This window comes from Notamacropus eugenii, chromosome 5, assembly GCF_028372415.1.
Source record: "Notamacropus eugenii isolate mMacEug1 chromosome 5, mMacEug1.pri_v2, whole genome shotgun sequence".
NCBI classification, from domain to species: Eukaryota; Metazoa; Chordata; class Mammalia; order Diprotodontia; family Macropodidae; genus Notamacropus; species Notamacropus eugenii.
In genome coordinates, this window is record NC_092876.1 from 134,558,769 (window position 1) to 134,576,599 (window position 17,831).

Consider the following 17,831-nt stretch of genomic DNA (forward strand, 5'->3'; position numbering starts at 1 on the left):
ATTTCTCCCTTTCTCCTTCCAATATATTCCTCTCTCACCCCTTCATTTTATTTTTTTAGATATCATCCCTTCCTATTCAACTCAACCTGTGCTCTCTGTCTATATGTGTGTGTGTGTGTCTGTGTGTATGTGTATAATCCCTCCAACTACCCCAAATACTGAGAAAAGTTTCAAGAGTTACAAATATTATCTTTCCATGTAGGAATGTAAACAGTTCAACTTTAGTAAGTCCCTCATGATTTCTCTTTCCTGTTTACCTTTTCATGCTTCTCTTGATTCTTGTGTTTGAAAGTCAAATTTTCTATTCAGCTCTGATCTTTTCATCAAGAATACTTGAAAGTCCTCTGTTTCATTGAATGATCATTTTTCCCCTGAAGTATTACACTCAGTTTTGCTAGGTAGGTGATTCTTGGTTTTAATCCTAGTTCCTTTGACTTCTGGAATATCCTATTCCAAGTCCTTTGATCCCTTAATGCAGAAGCTGCCAGATCTTGTGTTATCCTGATTGTATTTCTACAATACTCGAATTGTTTCTCTCTGGCTGCTTGCAATATTTTCTCCTTGACCTGGGAACTCTGGAATTTGGCTACAATATTCCTAGGAGTTTTCCTTTTGGGATCCCTTTCAGGAGGTGATTGGTGGATTCTTTCGATATTTATTTTGCCCTCTGGTTCTAGAATGTCAGGGCAGTCTTCCTTGATAATTTCATGAAAGATGATGTCTAGGCTCTTTTTTTGATCATGGCTTTCAGGTAGTCCCATAATTTTTAAATTATCTCTCCTGGATCTGTTTTCCAAGTCAGTTGTTTTTGCAGTGAGATATTTCACATTATCATCTATTTTTTCATTCTTTTGGCTTTGTTTTGTAATTTCTTGCTTTCTTATAAAGTCATTAGCTTCCATCTGCTCCATTCTAATTTTTAAGGAACTATTTTCTAATTGCTTTTGAACCTCCTTTTCCATTTGGCTAATTCTGCTGTTGAAAGCATTCTTCTCCTCATTGGCTTTTTGGACCTCTTTTTCCAATTGAGTTAGCCTATTTTTAAAGGTGTTATTTTCTTCAGCATTTTCGGGGTCCTCCTTTAGCAAGCTGTTGACTCCCTTTTCATGATTTTCTTGCATTGCTCTCATTTCTCTTCTCAATTTTTCCTCCAGCTCTCTTACTTGATTTTCAAAATCCTTTTTGAGCTCTTTCATGGCCTGAGATCACTGCATATTTATTTTGGAGAAATATTTGCTGAAGCCTTGACTTTTAGGTCTTCCTCTGATGTGATGCATTGTTCTTCCTCATCCAAAAAAATGGAAGAAAATACTTTTTCACCAAGAAAGTAACCTTCTATATTCTTATTTTTTTCCCCTTTTTTGGACATTTACTTGACTTTTGAGTCCTTTGTCAAGAAGAGGGTATACTCTGGGGACCCATAAGTTCTCAGTTCCTCCAAGGTGGCATAATCAATGGAGAGGGTCTGCCAGTAGGGTTCCCTCTCCAGAGCCTCCACCAGCTCTACTGCCAGCTCTCCTCCTCACTCTAGGGCTACCACTCAGGACTGAGATGCAGATCAGTGGCTCAATTCCTCCAGAGTCTTTAGGCAGAAGGCTCCAAAAATGGAAGCTGCCACTACAGTTGCTGCTGCTGGCAGGGCCAGACCACATTCCCTTCTCACCCAGGTTAGAGAGATTTCTCACTGACCTTTGAAGCTATCTTTGATGTTTGTGGGTTGAACAATCAGGGAACCACAGCTGTTGCAGGGGATTCCGCCCCCTGAGACCTGTTCCAGTCCCGTTCCTACTGGTGCTGCATAGCCAAGGCTGGGCTGCACTCTGTGGGCTGTGCTCTGCCCCAAGCCTGGTGCAAAAGACCTTTCCTGTCAGCCTTTCAGGCTGCCTTGGTCTGGAAATCTCTTTCACTCTGTCATTTTGTGGCTTCTGGTGCTCTATGATTTGTTTAGAGCCATTTTTTACAGGTATTTTATGGGCTATGGTGGGGAACTTCTACAGGTCTGTCTTTCTATTCCACCATCTTGGCTCCGCCTCCTGGTTAATCGCTAAGGAAATGAGAAAATAAAATTACACAATAGTACAATTCAGCAAGCATTCATTAATCACCTGTGGCGTGCAGAGCTCTCTACTAGATACTAGAAGTGATGCACATTTCAGATATGATATAGTCTCTACCCTCATGGAGCTTATATTCTAGCTGGACAATGTAACACCATCACATTTTGAGGTTTGCTATAAGAAGCAATGTTATGTGATTTCTATAATAAGCAGCCTCAGGAGAAGGCCCTTGAATCACCATACCCTCTGGTGCTACCAGCCCTTTCCCTTTCTTTTCTTGTACATTTCACCAAATCCCAGCTCCAGGAAAATGACCCTCTAAAGCTACATGAGTTTTTTTGTTTGTTTTTTGTTTTGGGGTGAAAAATATGAGATCTTACTGATACTCTAAACTATGGTTTCCACCACACAGGGAAGGGTCAACCTTTTACATCACCCATTATGAGGATCTTCCTTTCCCAGACCTGCAGATTCTACCCATAACCCACTCCCTACACAACAACGTATGCTCCCCTCTCAGAATGCTGCTAGCTCTTTCTTGGAGGTAGAGCCATCTGTCTCCCAGCCCAGCCACTGGAGCTGTCAATGCCCCATCCCCTCTGGCTGTCACCATGTACACATCGCAGCATTTTACTTCTGCTCTGGGATAATGAAAGAGGTTTCTTTCCCTTGGAATTTAATTTCACGCCTGAGACTCAGTGATTAATTCCCTCCTCCCCCTCTTCACCCCACTTTCCAAACCTTCCTTGGCCATCTAACAGTCCCTCTGCTTATGAATTTTGTAGTGTCACTGTGTCACTGAATTTGTCTGTTTTATATCAATTAAATGTCACTCTGAGTAATTCTTCCAGGATACAGTATGCTACCAACTCCTCTGGTCAGTGAGGAAAGAGACCATGGAGTCCAAAGGGGAGGGCCCAGAGAAGAAAGTCTATAAAAGCAGGAGTATTGTATGTTCATCTAACCCTGTTTAGGGAGCAGGGAGAGAAGGGGGCATCAGTCTTTTTTCTGAAACATAACCAGAACCAGGTGTAATCAAGGTGTTCTAGGACACCAAAGGTAACAAGCATCCCTGAAAATATGCTTCCACCTTCTCGCAGCTGAACTAAATATGTCCCAGATGCAACTATTCCTAGCATAGCTCTGGCCATCTCCCCTCTCTGTCAGACAGAAGAAATTTCTGTTCCTTCCTGACATGAAGCTTGGTACAGCAGAAAAAGCAGTGGATCTGAATACCCTAGTTCTACAACTTGGGGGACCATGGATGAATCACACCACTACTGTGGGCTTCTGTTTCCACATCTGGCAAATGAAGAGGTTGTACTAGATGATATGGGGGTTATTAAATTAGATGTTCTAACCTATATATATATATATATATATATATATATGAATATCTCTATCTATTCCCTTCCCATCCCTTTCCTTCCCTGTCCCTCCCATCCCTGTGCTTCCCATCCAATCTCTCTCTCTCTCTCTCTCTCTCTCTCTCTCTCTCTCTCTCTCTATATATATATATATATATATATATATATATATATATATATATATATATATATATACATATATATATATATATATAATATGTGTGTGTATATGATACAGACTCTGCTAGCTCTGAATTTATGATCTATGATCGTTAAGGTCCTTACAGTGTCAGACTCTAATATCTCTAACATCTGAAGGAACCCACTCATGTCATGATGTCTTCCCTTAACAATCAGTCTTAGAAATAGCTATTCACCTACTTACCCTGGATGAGTCACAATCTTTGGTCAGCAAACAGTGAAAATGTGTTTATCTTGATCTCTACTTCCTTCTTTTGGAGAGAGCACATTGATGAACAGGGTAATGGAAAGAATATTACAGCAAAATTTAGGATAACAGAAAGGACTCTGCTGATAATTAACTGCCTGAAATTGTTTTTTTAGGTCATTTTAGAGGTTTTCAGTGCTGTGTGGGACTCATTTTTGGGTTTTCTTGGTAAAAATACTAGAGTGATTTGCCATCTTCTCCACCTCATTTTATAAAATAGGAAAACTGAGGCAAATAAGGTTAGGTGGGTTACCTAGGGTCACACAGCTAGTGTCTGAGGGGGGATTTGAACCTAGGTCTTCCTGACTCCAGACCAGGCTCTCTGCTCACTGCTTAATTGGTGTTTGCTGATTGATTGGGCTGTTCAGCTTTATTGGCTGAAAGCGGCATGGAGGTTGGTGATCTCTAAGGTTCCTTCTTAATCTAAGAGCCTAGGAGCCTTGGTGCTGTGACTTCTTTTTGCCCCAGCTCAGCTTTACTTCTAAGTGCCCAGTGGGCAGGCTCTGGGGTCCCCAGAGCCAGGGAATTGGTGGCTATCTCTTAAAATACTGGGAACCTGAAACTTGTTTCTGAATTCCCCTTACCTCTCCCAGTGAATGAATAAATGAATGAATGAATGAATTGGAAAAGTCAATTATTTAGCTCATCATTAATACATGCCATGGCTCAGGAGAAAAAAGTGAGGTTGGTGACCTTGCACAGACCTCCCTTACTCAAATCAGTCAACTGCAAATCATGTCATCATCTTGATGTCATGGTCCTCTTTGAGAATGAAAGACAAACACAACCTGATTTTTTTTTTTGATTAAAGGGATCATCCCTTGAATAACTACTTAAAGAAGCCTATTCATTGAGTGGGTATATCTCACTTAAAGTGAGAGTGTGATAAGACCTTAGCCTGAAAGGGCCAGGGGCTCCCATTGCATCCTGGGTCATCTCCAGTCATCCTGATGAATATCAGGCCACTGGACCCAGATGATTCAGGAGAAGAAAGTGAGGCTGGTGACCTTGCACAGCCCTCCCTCACTCAAATCAAAGTCAAGTGCAAGTCATGTCATCATCTTGATGTCATGGTCCTCTTCGAGAACAAAGGACAAACAAAACAATAACACCCTGAAATTGTATGGGCTACTTCTCCCCTCTGAGCCTCAGTTAACTCACATGTAAATTAAAGGTGTTCAATGGACAATCTCTAAGATCTATCCCAGTACTAACATTCTAAAATTCTAAGTTAGGCAATTTCATCCCCTCTAAAGAAAAATCATTCCACCATCCATCCAAATACCTTGATGGAACACCTATTATAGGTGGTATCTACTCTGGGCTGAAGAGGAGAGAACACCAAGGAAAATAGAGATCTGATCTCTAGCCTGGGAAAGGTCCCAGGATGATGGAGTTAAGACCTATACCCAAGATGAATAAGTCACACATATATAACAATTTTTTGTTTCACAGAGTGTTTTTCTCACAGCCCTGTAAGATAGGCAATTTAGGTATACTTATGCTCATTTTACAGATGAGAATTGAAGAACAGAGAGTTGAAGTGGCATGCCCATTAGTCACAGTTTATAACCCCCAGAGCCAGGTTATTCCATGAAGAATTCTATGAACAAGGGCAAATTAATGCAGTCCGTTCTGTGTTATATTCCCTGATAGAGGAAGAGAGCAACTGCTCAGATTTTCCCCTACATCTTTTGATTTGGGAGTAGACAGACAGCATGGTAGTGTCTGGGATTCTGGGCTTGGAGTTAGGTGATATGAGTTAAAATGCCTCTGACACTTACTAACAGTTTATTCATTGTCAAATCATTCAGCTCATGTAAACCTCAGTGCCCTCATCTGTAAGACAGCAATAGTAATATTTGTAGTACCTCCCTTGGGGAAGGTGAAGTTCAAATGAAGTAATATAGGTAAATTACTTTGCCACTTTGAAAGCCATGTCAGTGTCCCCTCATATGATGACCTAAGTGGATTTCCCACCTTCTGTATTCCTGGTTCTGTTTCACTAATGTTAAAGCAAAGAAGTAGCCCCCACATGTACTAGAAGGGAGGAGAGGATTAGCTGTGCTGACAAGAACATTGAGTTTGGAACTCAACACCTGGGGTACAGTCTCAGTGCCACTACTTAATAATTAAGTGACATTGGGTAAGTCCTATGCCTCTTTGAGCTTCATTTCTTCTTCTGTGCAATGAGATTCATAGAACCATAGAAATAGAACTGAACTGACATCCAGTTCAACCCCTTCATTTTATAAATGATGAAACTATATCAGGAACACTAAGATAAAGTGTCTTGCCCAGAGTCATACAGCTTGTAAGTGGCTAGGATGGGATTTGAACCCAGAGTTTCCTGACTCCAATTCCATTATCCTCTATGCTACACAATACTGCCTTTCATTAATTATAGTATTAGTGGTAGAAGTGACCTCAAAAGTCCATAGATTCCAACCTTTTCCCTAAGTCACAGACCTCCTCTATAACATACTGAACAACAGCCTCTGTCTATAGATCTATAGTAATGGGCATGTGTAGTGCTGGGAGGGGAGGAAGCATAATGGTTGGAACCAAAGCATAGCATTGTTGGGAGGTGGAGGTGGGAAGATCCTTGCTGTTGCTGTGATTCACATGGTACTATGGAGGTAAAAGATAGCAGCACACATGTGCGTTTGATGACAGGTGGAAGCCATATCTACTGAAGAGATATTTAAACTGAGGGAAAGAAGATGTGGATTGATGTCTGAGGCCCCTCGCTACTTATTAACCATGTAACCTTGGGAACATCCTACATTTCCTACATCTTAGAACATGAAAGTTGGCCATCTGGTCCAACCAATTCCCAAAAGTGCTCCCCACTATAACATACCCAACAAGGACTCATCAAGCTTCTTCTTGAAGACCACCAAGGGGGGAACCCAGGAGTGACATAAACAGCCAAAAACTCTCATGCAACTTTGAGGCTGATCACCTCTTGAGGAAGCTCATTATCCTTTTAGACAACTTTTATCACATTTGAACTCAGAACTTCCTGGCTCCAGTTCCATTATTATCCTTTATGCCATACCACACTGCTTTTCATCAGTCACAGCACTAAAGGTAAAAGCAACTTCAGAATTCATTGAGTCCCACCCATTTCCTAAGACACAACCCCCCTCTACAATATCCTGAACAACTGATCCCCCTGTTAGAAAGTTTTTCCTGATAATAAGCCTAAATTTGCCTTTTCATCTCTTTCACGCATTATTCCTAGTTCTGCTCTCTGGGTCCACACAAAGCAAAAATGGCATCCATCCTCCACAGGACAGCCTTTCAAATACTTGTACACAGCTGTCACGTCCCTGCTAAGGCTTCTCTTCTCCAGATTAAACATGTTCTGTTCTTTCAACTGATATTCATGACATGGACTCAGGGCCCTTCACTATCACCATCCCACAATGGAACATAATCCTCCAAATGAGGTCTGATGAGGGCAGACTACAATAGAATTATCATTTCTTTATTCCCAGAAATTATATATTCCTTATACAACCCAAGAATACCTTACTTTTTTGCCTCCATATTACATTGTGCTTGTAGTTCATTAAAAATTTTGGGATCCATGCCCTACCCCATCTTGCACTACTGAAGTTGATTATTTGCACCAAGTGTGAGACTTTAAATTCATCCCTCTTGAATTTCATTTTAGTAGATTCAGTTCAGTACTCCAGCCTGTCAAAATCTTTTTGCCATTGACTATCATTCAATGTGTTAAGTATCCCTTAGCTTTGTGTCACCTACAAACCTGATGTGCACTGGAACTACGCCTTTCTCCAAGACATTTATAAAGATACAAACACCAAAGGACCAAGCACAGATCTCTGAGGTACTCCACTGGAAACCTCCTGCCAGGTTGATGTCGAGCCATTTCAACTACTCTTTGAGTTGTCCATCCAACTTGTTCTGAATATATCTAATTGTATAATCATCTAGTCTCTATCACCATATCTTCCCCATAGGAATAGTATGAAATACTTCATAAAAAAACTTTGCTAAAATCCAGGTGGGATATACATTCAGAATCCCCTCATCTACTAATCTAGTAATCCTATCAGAAAAGGAAATGAGGTTAGTCTAACATAACCTCTTCTTGATGAATCTGTGAAGGTTCTTTGTAACCACTGATGCCACTTCTATGTGTTCACCAAACATCTCAATAATGCTCATCTCTAAAAATTTTTCAGGAGTTGAAGTCAAACTTAGAAACCTATAATTTGAAAACTTTCTTCTCTTGCCTTCTTAAAGCCATGATCAACACTTGCCCTTCTCCAATCTTGTAGTATCATTTCTGTTTTCCATTTCTCCATCTTTCAAACATCACTGGCGGTCCCTCCTTAATTATACAAGCCCTCTCTTTAATTCCAGAGGCTATGGTTCATTTGGGTTGGATGAATTTGAATTCATTGAGGAAACCTGCAGGCTCCCTTATTTTCTCTTTACTTATCTGAGAGCATCAACCCCTGGTTAGTCATTTTTATTCTGCCATTTCTAATACAAAGGTCTTTCCCTTCTTTTATCCTCCTTTTTCTTCTAATGTAGCTAAGAGTAAATAAATTATCCCTTTTTGTATTCCTTAACTTTTCTGGATAGCCTTAGTTTATTCTGCACTTTAGCATTCCTGACATATTTTTACACATCAGTGCCATACTCATTCAACCTTTTTTACGTGGTCTTGCTTCCATCTTCCATACATTTCTTTTTAAAATCTAAATTAGTTGGTGAGTACCCCATGCATCCAGATTAGTCTCTTTAGACAAATATCCTTTTTTTCCTCCTCATCAGAATGGTTCCTCTTTTTTGTCTTCAAAATTTCATTCTGGAGCCTCTCCCATCCCTCTTGGACTAACTTCTTCCCCTGTAACATTTTAGTTTATGGGATTCTGTCTATCTTTTCTCTGAACCCTTCTAAATGTGTTTTCTAAAACCTAGAGTGCATGGCAGACTATGAAAGCATCTCCTTACCTTCCCTATCACAAACCCTAGAAAGGAAGAATCTCTTCCCTTCCTCTCCCTGCCCCAGGTTTCCATCATTTTCCACCCCACCAAGCAGTTCTTCCTTAAGAGTGAGAATGAGATCTGAAACAGAATTTCCCCTGTTGGTTCTTCCATCTGTTGGAGAATGAAATTATCACTCAGACTCTGTATGAATTCATAAGACCATAGATCTGAAAGCTAGAATGAAACTTTAGAGGTCCTCTGGTCCAACCCCCGCATTTTACAGATGAGGAAATGGAGGATCAGATAGGTGAAGAGATTTGCTAAGTGTCACACAAGTAATAAGCAACAAGACTGGAATTCAAATTCTACTTCACTAACACCAAATCCATCAGTCTTTCAACTGCATTGAACTGCAAATGAAATAACACATGTAGAGCATTTGTAAATCTGAAAGCCCTTTATAAATGCTAGCTTTCATTATGGGGATGCGCAGGGGTTAAAAAAATTCAGAGAAAAGTAATATTTTCAAAACTTTCTAAAACCAGTTTAAACTCTGCCAGAACTATAACCACACTAGGACATTTGGTGAACAATATCCCCATTTGGGGATGTCTAGATCCAAACCAGACTTTAGCAATCCCACTCACTTATGCCATCATTCAAATTTCTATGTGCCCTGGAACTTCTTGGAGTTCTGTTAGTGCAAAATCCCTAGTATTGTGATCTTTAAAACTAGAAAGACTTCGGAGATCCTCCGGTCCAAAATCTTCCTTTTAACAATGAGGAAATTGAAGTCCAGTGATATCTAAAGGCATATTATCCATACCACTCATCTAGTACTTGGTTATATATTATTTTGTTTGGATTCTAATCTTTTCATGTGTGAAGTTTGAACCTCAAGTGTAAAAGCTCTGCAACTCACCCCCATGCCCTCAGTTCCTGGATCCCCCAAGGGAAGGAACTCTTTCTCTCACCCTCTCAGTCACCAAGGAGAGTTCCCATCATCTTCATCATTCACAGGCCTAGAAAAAAGAGATGCTTTCTTCTTGAGCAGCTTCCAGAGAGGATGGATAATAAGAGAGCGACTTCTGTGGCCCCTGAATCAAGAACTGGGGCAGCTAGGTGGCACAGTGGATAGAGCACCAGCCCTGGAATCAGGGAGACCTGAGTTCCAACCGGCCTCAGACGCTTATTACCTATGTGACTGTGGGCAGTCACTTAACCCTGATTGACTCAAAACAAACAAACAAACCAAAAGAAAAGAATCCAAGAATTGTAGAGAAGACTGTGGAGGAGGACAGAGAAATAGTTTCAAGTCAGGATCCTTGGCATCAAGAGCCAGGCCCAAGGCCAGTGTAATTGGGGAGGAATGAATTCACTGGGCCAAGCCCAGTGATATCACTCGGGCTGCCAAGTCTTTCCCTGCCTTCCTCTCTTCCCTCCCCTGCCTTTTTCTCTTGTTCTTTCTAACCCTCACCCCTACTTCCTTTCCTCTTTCCCCTTCTTTCTCCCTTTAGCTGTCTTTGTCTGTCTTGTTTTCCTTCTCTTGCCCTTTCATCCTGTCTCTAACAACAGTGATAATAATCCCTTACACATTTTATCTGCAGCCAGGAGGTCACTAAGCTAGAGAACACCTGGGAGCTCGTGGCCACAAAGAAGAAACAACATCGAAGTTTACAAAGCATTTTAAAATGCCTTGTTCCTCACCACAAGCCTATGAATCCTGTTTCAGAGACAAAGTAATAAGGTTCCCATAGCTAGTAAGTGGATGAAGCCGAGCAAAGAGGCCAAGGCTCCCGATTCCTTAGAGTACTGCTCACCATCTCGCTTCTCTGCGTGTCCCTTTTTCCTTATAAAATTTTCATTGTTATATTTTGTTCTTTACATCACTTTCACTTTCCCCTTCTCCACTCAGGGAGTTGTCCTTTATAAAAAGCATAAAAAAAGAGAAATGGTAGAAAAAGCAGTTCACTAAAACTTACCAGTATATCAGCAGGGCAGCTAGATAGTACAGTGGATAGGGAACTGACCCTGGAGTCAGAATGACTTATCTTCATGAGTTCAAATCTAGTCTCAGATACTTAACTCCCTGAGTGACTCTGGACAAGTCACTCAACCCTGTTTGCCTCAGCTTCTTCATCTGTAAAATGAGCTGGAAAAGAAAATTGCAAACGACTCCAGTATCTTTTTTAAGGTAACCCCAAATGGGGTTACAAGGAGTTGAACATAACTGGACAACAACATATCCACTAAGTCTGATAGTATATGTTGTTTCCACTTCTGCAAAGAAGAGACTAAGATGTCTTCTCATCTCTGTGTATCTCTCTTCAGTCCTGGACTTCCAATTGCTCTCCCATCTGGAATTGTCTTTTTTCTCACCCCTTAATTCTAGTTTTTTGGATATCATGCCATCATCGTCCATTCACACCCATCCCCTCTCTCTACGTACAAAAATAAAGTTCTTGGGAGTTACAAGTGTCATCTTCCCATGTAGGATGTAAACAGCTTAACTTTACTGAATCCCTTATTAGTTCTCTACCTCTGGAATGATCTTGCCTCCTAACCCAAGGCCTTTTTGGCTCTAGATTTCGCCTGAACCAGGGGAAAGGGCCATGCCGGAGGTGGATCTGTTGTGGTAGGAATAACACGGTGTTTTCCCCAGGACTCCCTAGGTGTGACACTACACTAAAATGAATTATTATGATTATTATTTGTTCAGAGCCAGGCCCCCCCCTTACGTATTCCGTGATCCAGGGACATATTGGCCTTCTTGTGGCCACCTGCACAACATTCCAGTCTTTCCTTTAGATCACTATGTGGCCTCTGGGTCTTGGTCTAAGTCCCACCCCCTTCTCTACTTCCTCACTCTCAGCTAGTATCACTAATTCTGGTTTGCCTTATAGACCCAGCTGAATCAACCCCCACCATCCTCGACAGCTTCCATTCCAGAGAAGTGAGGGCAGGCCAAACAGTGGAGTTGCCCTGCACTGCCTCAGGCTACCCTGCCCCAGCGATCAGGTGGCTCAAGGATGGGCGGCCCCTCCCTACAGACAGCCGGTGGACCAAGCGCATCACAGGGCTGACCATTAGTGACCTGCGGGCCGAGGACAGTGGCACCTACATCTGCGAAGTCACCAATACCTTCGGCTCAGCTGAAGCTACAGGCACCCTAACAGTCATTGGTGAGTGCACACGGGTTACCAACACCTGGTCTACATAAGCTCCCAGGTTCAGAACTCCATCCTGGATCTCTTTCCCAAAAAACGCTGAGGGTCATAATGTCCCCCTATGTTACTAGTAGGGCATTTTTCTAGTCACCTTTAAAATAACCTGTTTTTCCACCCAAGAAAAGAGAACCAGAGTATGCTAAACTTTTCCATTTTTATCTTTTAAGTTCTAGCACCTAGCACCATGTCTGGCCTAGAGTAGGTGCTCAAAAACTGCCTGTTTCATATCTGTTTCCTAGACCAGGTAACCTAGCCTCCTCAGACTGTTCCTCCTCTGTTAACAAAGTTGTTCATGCTGTTTTTCCATGTAAATAGGGCCTACATTAGGGGAAATAATAATAATGCCCATTCAAGTCACTTGTATATGAGATAATGTCTCCTTCCCTTTTCTCTCCCCCACCTCAACCCCTCCCCTCTGGCAAATAATGTACTGTTCATATAAAAGAAAGAATCAAGCAACCTCGGGAGCTAAAAAGGAAGGAGTTTGTGTGTAGAGTTCTAATGGGCTAATCATGGCCCTCCTTGCCATTTCCCAGTGTGGGGCAGAACAAAAGTACAATGACTGCACCTTACCCATTTATTCATTCATTCCTCCATCTATCCATCTATCCATCCATCCATTCATCTACTCTTCATTCAATAAATACTTATAAAGTGCCTTCTATCAGCAAGGTACCAAGCTGGGTGCTGGGGATACAAAAATAGATCCATCATAGGCTGTGTTCTCAAGGAGCTTATGATCAAATGGGGGAAATACATGGAAACAAATTACCATGTGGTATGGTAGAAAAAGTATATTTGGAATTAGAGGGTCTCTAATCATATCCTGGATCATCTATTTAATACCTGTATGGCCTGGCACGTCATTTAATCTTTCTAGTTCTCAGTTTCCTCATCTGTAAAATTAGAAAATTGGACTTGATCAGTGGTTCTCAAATGTTTCCATAGTCAGTCCACAAGAATTTATCAAGCACCTACTATGTGCCAGCACTATGCTAAGCACTGAAGATACAAAGCATGGCAAAAGATAGCCCTTGCTCTCAAAGAGCTCACAGACTTGACTAGTGAGGAACATGAAAACAACTAGGTACAAAGAAGGCTATATACAGAATAAGTTGAAGATAATCCATAACAGGAAGATTTTAGCATGAAAGGAAATCAGGAAAGGCTTCCTGTAGAAGGTGAATTTTTAACTGGGGCTCGGAGGAAGCCCGGAGGCAGAGATCAGGAAGGAGAACATTCCAGGCATGGAGGATGACCTGTGAAAACGACCAAAGTCTAGAGATTGGGATGTTGTGCAGGTGGCCACAAGAAGGCCACTGTGTCACTGGATCACAGAATATGTAAGGGGTGGGAGCATAAGGTATATAAGGCTTGGACGGGTGGGAGGAAAGCAGGTTAGGAAGGGTTTTAAATGCCTAACAGAGGATTATCTATTTCACCTGGGAAGCGATAGAGAGTCCCTGGAGTTTACTGAGTAGGGGAGTGATATCATCAGTCCTGTACTTTAGGAAAATCCCTTTGACAGCTGAGTGGTGAATGAACTAGAGTTGGGAAAGACTTAGGACCCTCCAGCTGAAACAAACTTTGGCAAAAACCTTGTAGTAAAACATTTAAAATTATTATTGTCAATGCCTATTAACAAATAATATAAGGTTCATTTTAAAAACAACCCTTAAGGTGTTTCAGGGTTCTTTACAGCACAGTTTGAGAAACATAAATGGACCAAATGACCACTAAGGTCACTTCTGATTCTTTCTGATCCTATAATACCAAGGGAAGTGGGATATATATGTCATATATGTCAAGGAGAGGTCCAGGCAAACTGGGGTTTGGGGGGGAGGCAGGTTGGAAAGACAAGGAGGTGAATTCTAAATTGGGACTTGAAAAGGAGGGGGGTTCCAACACACAAATATGCAAATATAGGATCCATCTCACACATAGGAGTGGAGGGGTATCAGGAGTGTTGGAAACATCCACATTGGTATCACTTTCCTAAGTAAAAAAAGAAATTGACTAGATAGGGTATCACGCACCTGAGGCTGACTGACCTCTCGAGCTCAAGAGTTCTGAGCTGCCATGGGCCATGCAGATTGGGTGTCCACATGTGATTTCAGCCAATATGATGAGACCCCTGGAAAGCGTGTGCCACCAGGTTACCTAAGGATAGGAGAACTAGTCCTAGTCAGAAATGATATAGGTCAAAGTTTCCATGACAATTAATAGTTGGGATGAGGTCTGTGAATAGCCCCTGCACTTCCAGCCTTGGTGAATATGCGAAGGTCAGTCTTTTCAAAAAAAGTAAAAGAAAATAAGTTGATGGGTCATCACATGTATGTACATGCATGGACCTATGATCAAGGAGAAGAGTGGTCACCTTGGGCATAAATGAAGCTGCTTATTGCTAAGTAGGCTACCAGACCACCAGGATCTGACTCAATCTCTTTTTACATTGAATGAGAGATAGTTTGGTACAGTAAGAAAAGTACTAGATTGACAATCAGAAATTTGCCATTAACTAGCTATGCGACCTTGAAAAAGTCTAGTGTCTCTAAACTTCAGTTTAGTTATTGGTAAAACTAGGGGCTCAGGCTGGAGGATATATAAGGTCCTTCCTTCTGTCTATGCTTGGGAGTCTATATATTCTTGGCTTTCCAGAATTTATGGGGATGAGGAAGGATGATACAAAAGGAAGTGGGACATGTACCTGGTGGGCTATGAAGGAACCTGCCCTCTCCACACTTTCCCAGGACATGAGGGTTGTGGAGCAGAGATGATCTGATCCCCTGTGCATTTGTTCTTCCCAAGGGCAACATAGGAGATTGAATGTTCAGAACTGAAAAGGTGGTTAAAGGGAAACTCTCAGAAGAATGGGGTCCCATTCAAGGAATGGGCCATTTTAGGAGACTGAATGTCCCAGAAAGCTCTTTTCTCACCTTTCCTTTCCTCCTACCATAGCTGAAGGCACAGAGATTCTTGGGGCCCCTTCCCTCCAAAAGATGGTACCCATTCTTTGGCTTACTTTAATGATCTGCCTCTCCAGAGATCAAGCCCTAAAAGCCCAGGGTCTATTCCCCCTCACTTTCCTCAGGCCATGCAGGGAGCTAGAGTGCACTATTATCTATGGTATTATCGTGGCAGAGCTGTCTCTGCTAAGATTTACAGTGTGGTTGGAAGAGCAGACAGCGGCCCCCAGCAAATCAACCCCATGTGTGGAGAACGACAGTAAGTGATGTAAATGCTTTGGATGAAATGCTGAAAGTTCGATATTAAGGTACCTTGTGTTTCCTGTTGGGACCTGAGCTGTATTAAATAAATCTGAGACATGCGAGCAGCAGAAAGATGAATTGAGGTTTGTGAGTGAGAGTGAGATTTAGGTTTGGTTTAATGCTTCCTCCCCCCTGAGCATCACTGGACACACAGTCACCAGAGACCTTCCATTAAAGGCTGGGTACCACCTCCTAATGGCTAAATGGAGCTGGGCTGCCCCTTCCTTCCTGAGCTCACATGCACAGGTGTATACACATGCACATGTGCACACACACACACACACACACACACACACACTCAGACCCGACCCTCCAGGTAGAGCAATGCAGCACCAGAGCTTCTGCCAAAATTGAGAGGAAGTTCTTAGGTGCATGATCCCAAATGGAAGAAGGCCAGGGCATCTCTGTTCATTGATGAAGTTCATGAACACTGACTCATAATCAAGGGATCCAGCTAGGGGTGAAGGGCTTGGGCAGTGGGAGAGGGAAGAAGCAACTTACCTGAATGTGTGTAACTGTCTCAGTCCTAAACCCTGGCCCGAGGCACATGTACACACACATATACTCACATACCAGCATGTGTACATATACACATATATGTACATGCCCATCAATATATGTCACTTCCTCCATGCATATACACATGTGCTAAGATATTGATTTGCATACAGGTACAGAACAGAAAATGTTTCCTGGACAACCTGCTTCCTAAAGTGACCCTCTCCACATAATAGATCATCAGTCACTCTCTTTGGCAGCCTCTCTTAGATCATGCAGACATATGTATACATGCAGACACATCCAGACACATACTATACTCATAGCCACACATGTACATACATGCACACACATATATGGATACCTACAAATACCACATCTGAACATGTAAGTGCACACGGCTCTTCTCTAAAGTTGGAGCTATGTATGCCAAGGGGTTGACCCAGGTGGCTGTCGGTAGAAGGAATGAAATGAGGGCATTCTAGCAGATCCATCACACACAATCATCATATCAGCTGGCTCCGATGTCTGCTTAATCCTCCCTGGCAGTTCTTTGCTGAGTTTAAAAAGAGGAAAAGAAAGCTTTGGGAACTGTTCTTTTGGGGGAGCAGGAACCAGGGCAGAGGACTATGGTGGGCAGGAGTCTGACACCTGCTTCATTGTGAAATGACATTTCCAGGCAGCTGGGCAAAGGCTCCAGGCCAGGACAACTGGCTGAGAAAATCACACCTACTCTGAGCTCTCTCCCATTCCCCCAGGTAGCCACACCACCTCCTTCCACTGTGAGCTGCTACATGGGGGCCTCCATAGATGTATATTCTCTGTAGTACAGGACCCCAGCACAGGTGGACCCCTAGAGAAATAGCAAGAAAAGAACCCTGAATAGATAGTAGCACCGGAATGGGGAGGAGGAGGAGGAGAAAGAGGAGATCAAGGCCACGGTCACTCTGCCTTGGTCCAGCCTCCTTAGAATGTGTCCAGCTTCATTGCTGGAGGTGATTCCAACTTATTTACATAGCACAAATGGTATGAAAGTTAAAGGAATTATCTCTGTGAACGTTCAAAGCACTCCCTCCTCAGTTAGCTGGAGAGGACTGAACCTCTGCTTCGAAAAAAAAAAAAGGAGCATATGTATCATACGTTCACAGCATAGCAGAGCAGGAGGGAACCTTAGAGATCACATAATCTGGCCCCCCATTTTACAGACAAAGAAACTGAGGCACAGAGAGGGTCAGTGATCTTCCAATTGGTGTCAGAGGAAGAATTTGAATCCAGATCTCTCCTGACCCAAAGTCACCATTCTGACTTTAAGTGACTTATCCAAGGTCACACAGCCAGACAGTGGCAAAGCTCGAACTCAAACCCAGGTCTCCTAACTCCCAAGGCCATGCTGTTTCCCCTACACCACCAGCAGTAAGCCTTTTTTTCTTCTCTTTCTCCCTCCTCCCTCCTTGGCCCACCCCGGCCCAGACCCCCTCCATGTGACCCTGACGCCAAAGCAGCTGAAGACAGGCATCGGCAGCACCGTCATCCTGTCCTGTGCCCTGACTGGCCCCCCGGAGCTCACCATCCGCTGGTACCGCAACACAGAGCTGGTGGTGCCGGATGAGACCATCTCTATCCGCGGGCTCAGCAACGAGACCCTGCTCATCACCTCCGCCCAGAAAAGCCACTCCGGGGCTTACCAATGCTTCGCCACTCGCAAATCCCAGACGGCCCAGGACTTCGCCATCATTGTTCTGGAGGGTGAGCAGAGTACAAGGGAAGGGGCTGAGAGAGCAGTCAGGGAATCACCTCCACACCTCAGCCCCTCCCTGGGGCAAGCCCTCCAACCACAGACCGCCCCTAGCCAAGACAGCCTCACCCACCACCTGTCACAGTGCCTGAAATTCCACCATTACAGGGATTCATTCCTTGGGGTTCGAAAGACTTTTTATCTTCCAGAATCCCTGTTGAAATAAAACTAGTCCCTCCTGGTTTCTTGGGATCAATCA

General features: G+C 42.8%; 1 protein-coding gene across 2 annotated transcripts in view; it reads left to right on the forward strand.

Moving 5' to 3' along the window:
• Window positions 1–17,831, forward strand: part of DSCAML1 (DS cell adhesion molecule like 1) — a 519,485-nt gene that overhangs the window by 380,764 nt on the left and 120,890 nt on the right. For both annotated transcript variants that reach the window (XM_072610971.1, XM_072610972.1), the window contains exons 5-6: window positions 11,747–12,025; window positions 17,308–17,583. In XM_072610971.1, the coding sequence (XP_072467072.1) occupies window positions 11,747–12,025; window positions 17,308–17,583 (555 nt within the window). The remainder of the gene's footprint in view (window positions 1–11,746; window positions 12,026–17,307; window positions 17,584–17,831) is intronic.